Here is a 3997-nt window from a genome sequence, read left to right on the forward strand (position 1 = left end):
TCTTGAAAAATACTCGGAGACTCCTTCTTCAGCCTTCATCTCTAGGGTTTCAAACTCTCTGCGGAGAGCTTGTAAATGTGACCTCTTAACCCTAGCACTCCCTTCAAACTTTTTCTTCATAGACTCCCAAATTTGTTTGGAAGTATCCTTCACGAGAATGGTCTCTAATATCGTCCGATCTATGACCTGAAAGAGATAATTTTTGACTTTCAGATCCTTCAGCTTCAATTCATCTAGCCCTTTTCGCTGTGCTTCGGTCTATGCCACTCCACTCTCTGGCTCAACATAGCCAGTCTCTACAAGCCCCCAATATTCCTTAGATCCCAGGAAATTCTCCATCAACATGCTCCAATGGTCATAGTGACCATCGAAGCGAGGGATGGCTGGCTGCACAAAATTCCCTTCAGTTGTCATCTTCTTTGCTGCTGCAAGAACCTCAAAGACTGCTGCTTTGATTTTGTCAGGCCCAGTGGAGGCTCTGATACCAAAATGTTAGGAATTGAAACACAAAATGAAAGAGTACACAACAATTCTGGGAATGACTTACTTCTTATTGAACAATCTAGGCTTATAAATAGCCTTCTACAATGTTAACAGAATGAGAAAAACTAGCTCACAGTTACAACTAATCAACATGATAAGTGCAACTAGAAAAAAATCAAGAAACACTAAACAAGTACCCTAAAGACTAGGGCTTATTTAAACCGAATGCTTATTTAAATTCCTAACAGAAACCCAAACTTTCTCTTCACCTTCCACCATTGACGCCACCATCAACTACAACCAAAGTCATGAAGACTCTCTCCAATCCACTTCCCAAATAGCCACTAAATAAGAGGGTCATTGGAGTGAATGAAGGAACAATGGTTGTTATGGTTAAAGGTGGCGGCATGAAGTGGCTATAATCCTGATTAAAGGGAAATATAATGATAACTGTTAAGGTTTGGTAAAAAAGATAATAGAAAGAAATAGGGGATTGAGGTGATGGTATCCAATGGAGGTTGTGATGAAGGTGGGGAAGTCATGGGGTGGTAGTGGGTGGACCTCCCGTTTACAATTACTTTTGATCTTCCCACATTTGTTGTAATTTAAATTAATTCGTCCATGTTTTTGTTTCTTCCTCTTATTTATTTATTTATTTATTATAATTATTATTATTATTTTGTAATTTGAAACTGTATGGAAAAGAAATAAACCTTCTCGTATAATCCTGTTGACCAAGTCTACTCTCCTCCGTACTTCGTCGCTTTATCACCTGAAAACACAAACGTGAGCTAGCCGGCGGGTGTGTGCCGGAAACCTCTCCGATGCCTAAGTCAGAAAGCTTGAGAAATAGACAAAAGCTCTGTGTATTTAGAAAACAAAGTTGTGTGTTACCTCTCCCAAGGTGATGTTTGTGAGCTTTTATAGGTTTCGTGTGGCACAATCCTAGTAGGACTTCTATTCCTCCATGCAGAGTCCTCCTAGGATTCATACTCCTATAGGATAATGCTTATCCTTTAACACCTCCCTCACTGCTTAAACCAAGTGAGATGGTTTTATCATGGCCGAACTCCAATATGACCGAAGTAAATATGTTTATGTACAGTCGAAGAGTAAGCCGAACTAATTCTTCCTTTTATTGCTCTTAAGGCGGCTCCTCATACACAACCCATGGCGCGGTCAGACCGAACTAATATTTTGAGACCGGTGTAACTTTAAGACTGGTCTAATTCCAAGGAACCTTTAGACCGATCTAACTTTGATCTCCTACTGGACCGGTCTATCTTCATGTCCTTAGGACCGGACTAACTCCAAAATAACGCACGACTGGAGTATCTTATATGGCCATTTCACTTCGGCCCTTTATACTGTGACTCATAACGGCCCATCACCTAGCTCGGCCCAATTTTCACATAAATTACCCTCTCAATTGCCCCTTAATTCCATCTGCACAGCATGATAGGGATTACCTGTTTATCAGCCGAGCTGAAATTTTTAAGCCTTTCCAGCCGAGCTAAAAAAAACCTTTAGCCTTTCCAGCCGAGCTAATTTCACTCCGGGCTCTGCTTGTCCGGTCAAAACGTCTCTTCAATCACAGCGACTGTAACGCTTCCCATTCTAATCACACGTGGCACGCTCTGATTGACTGAGGACGGCTGTCACGCCGTCTTCGTACTTCGTGTTTTTTGAACAGTCCCGCCCATTTTTTGGGCTTTCAAACAAAAACAAACCCTGAGGCCAGAGTCCCTCCACTTTTGCCATCCATCTTCTTCCTTTCCTTCGAGTTCTTCATTGTTCTTCGTTTTTTCTGAAAGAGCTCGTGAACTGCTGCTTTTTGCTTCCATCTTCAGCTCCTGCTCCCTCATCTGGTTAGTATTGTACATCTTACTTGCTCTGTTTGTTTTCGTATTTGTTCTATGCGTTTTGTTTTCTGTGTTTTCTGCAAACACGTTTTCTGTTTTGCTTTGCTTTGTACTTCTATGGAAAAAACTTAACAGTAGAACATATGAGTATATGAAATACCCTGTAGAAAATAGATTTTTGATCCAAAATCATGATGCAATCGAACTAGGATACTGTTTAAGCTAGGTAAAAGTTTAGTTAGCTCAAAATCGGACTAACACTTCATGTTCATACCAGTAGCTTTGAATAAGTCAAGCCACTTCTTGATAGACCTTAGCCGAGGTAACCCACCGAACTAGGTTTGCTCTTAGCATAATGAGATACCTGAACTCCAACCGATCTATGCCTTTGGGGCTAAACCAGCTTTCTTAGTTTTTTTAGATGGAACTTAGGAAGCTGCCCCTAGGCGATCAAACGGTGAAACAGAACTGTTTCCTCAACCGAGATATCTAGACGTTTGTCGTACCCGAACTAGCAAAGCCCTGCTCAAACCAAGCTACAAATCACCTTGCAGAAACCGAGTTAGAACATGTAGCATCCACATAGCCGAAGTAGGGCTCCTATTTTTTGTACTTTTGTTTTGTAGCACGGTCCAATGATCTGTGCTTAACCCCTTTGTTTTCTACTTTGCAGACTTAGGTTGCCCAGGCACTCCTCTGCGTGCTCAACCGAGCTACTGAGACAATCTTGTGGACCGAACTTTAATTTATTCATAAATTATACAATAAATGGGGAAGTATAGGTATCTAGTAGACACTCCGGACGGCTTAGCCGAATTCAGAAAAGACTAAAATATACCTGATGACGTCCACCTGATTTTAGCCGAAAAAGATGTCATTCCTTGGGGCAATGAAGGCTTTGTCCCCTTCACCCTTTTATCCATAATTGAAACTGGACTACGATTTCCAGTCCAACCTTTAATTTGCGAGTTTCTTAGGCAAACTAGACTATGCCCTACCCAACTATCCACCAATTCATACCGCATAATAATGGGAATAGCCGAACTAAACCGGCAAGCCGGTCTCAACCTTGGTCTGGCCGAAATCTTTCACCAATACTCCATTGGTTCGAAAGAAGACGGCTGGGTATACTATCTCAGAATACGCCGCCGTCGTGAGAAAATAATAAAGAATACACCGGATAAAGACTTAAACGACGACGATTTTTTCTGGGTGTCTGGGAACTTTGAGGATCATCAAGCCCAGATTCCTGGCCGACGTATCAATTGGAAAAAAAGAGAACCCGGTATATTTACTTTGGTTTTCTTGCGTGCTATTTTATATTTCGGTTTTTTAACTTTTCAGCCGGACTAACAGTTCTTCTTTTGCAGATTCTGCCCACCCTCATTCTTTATACAGCTACCCAAACCTAGCGACTTTGCGTACCGCACTACGGTATCCAGAACGTAGTTGGGCCAAGCTGTTAAAATTTGAGCCGACATATAGATATAGCGGTCGCCGAAAAACGAGAGTGACCGATTTTCTGCTTGAGGAGGCCCCGGAACCGGACCCAACCTTGCCAGAAATCAGACTAATCCCACTAACTGCTGAAGAGGAAATGGCTAAAAGGAACAGAGTAAAGGCGCTTCTAACCGAAACTAACAGACCCGAAG

At 41.9% G+C, this 3997-nt stretch overlaps 1 protein-coding gene across 1 annotated transcript in view; it reads right to left on the bottom strand.

Annotated features, from left to right (window-relative positions):
• LOC114291767 (uncharacterized) overlaps positions 1-2366 on the bottom strand; it is a 3404-nt gene extending 1038 nt beyond the window's left edge. Inside the window, exons 1-4 of the mRNA XM_082888893.1 lie at positions 2214-2366; positions 753-907; positions 286-478; positions 1-186 (exon numbers count right to left, since the gene is read on the bottom strand). The exon at positions 1-186 is cut by the window's left edge and continues 242 nt beyond it. Coding sequence (XP_082745019.1) covers positions 1-186; positions 286-478; positions 753-907; positions 2214-2366 — 687 coding nt within the window. The remainder of the gene's footprint in view (positions 187-285; positions 479-752; positions 908-2213) is intronic.
• Positions 2367-3997: the final 1631 nt, after the last annotated feature.

Source organism: Camellia sinensis, chromosome 9 (genome assembly GCF_055761805.1).
Source record: "Camellia sinensis isolate YWXY chromosome 9, ASM5576180v1, whole genome shotgun sequence".
NCBI classification, from domain to species: domain Eukaryota; kingdom Viridiplantae; phylum Streptophyta; class Magnoliopsida; order Ericales; family Theaceae; genus Camellia; species Camellia sinensis.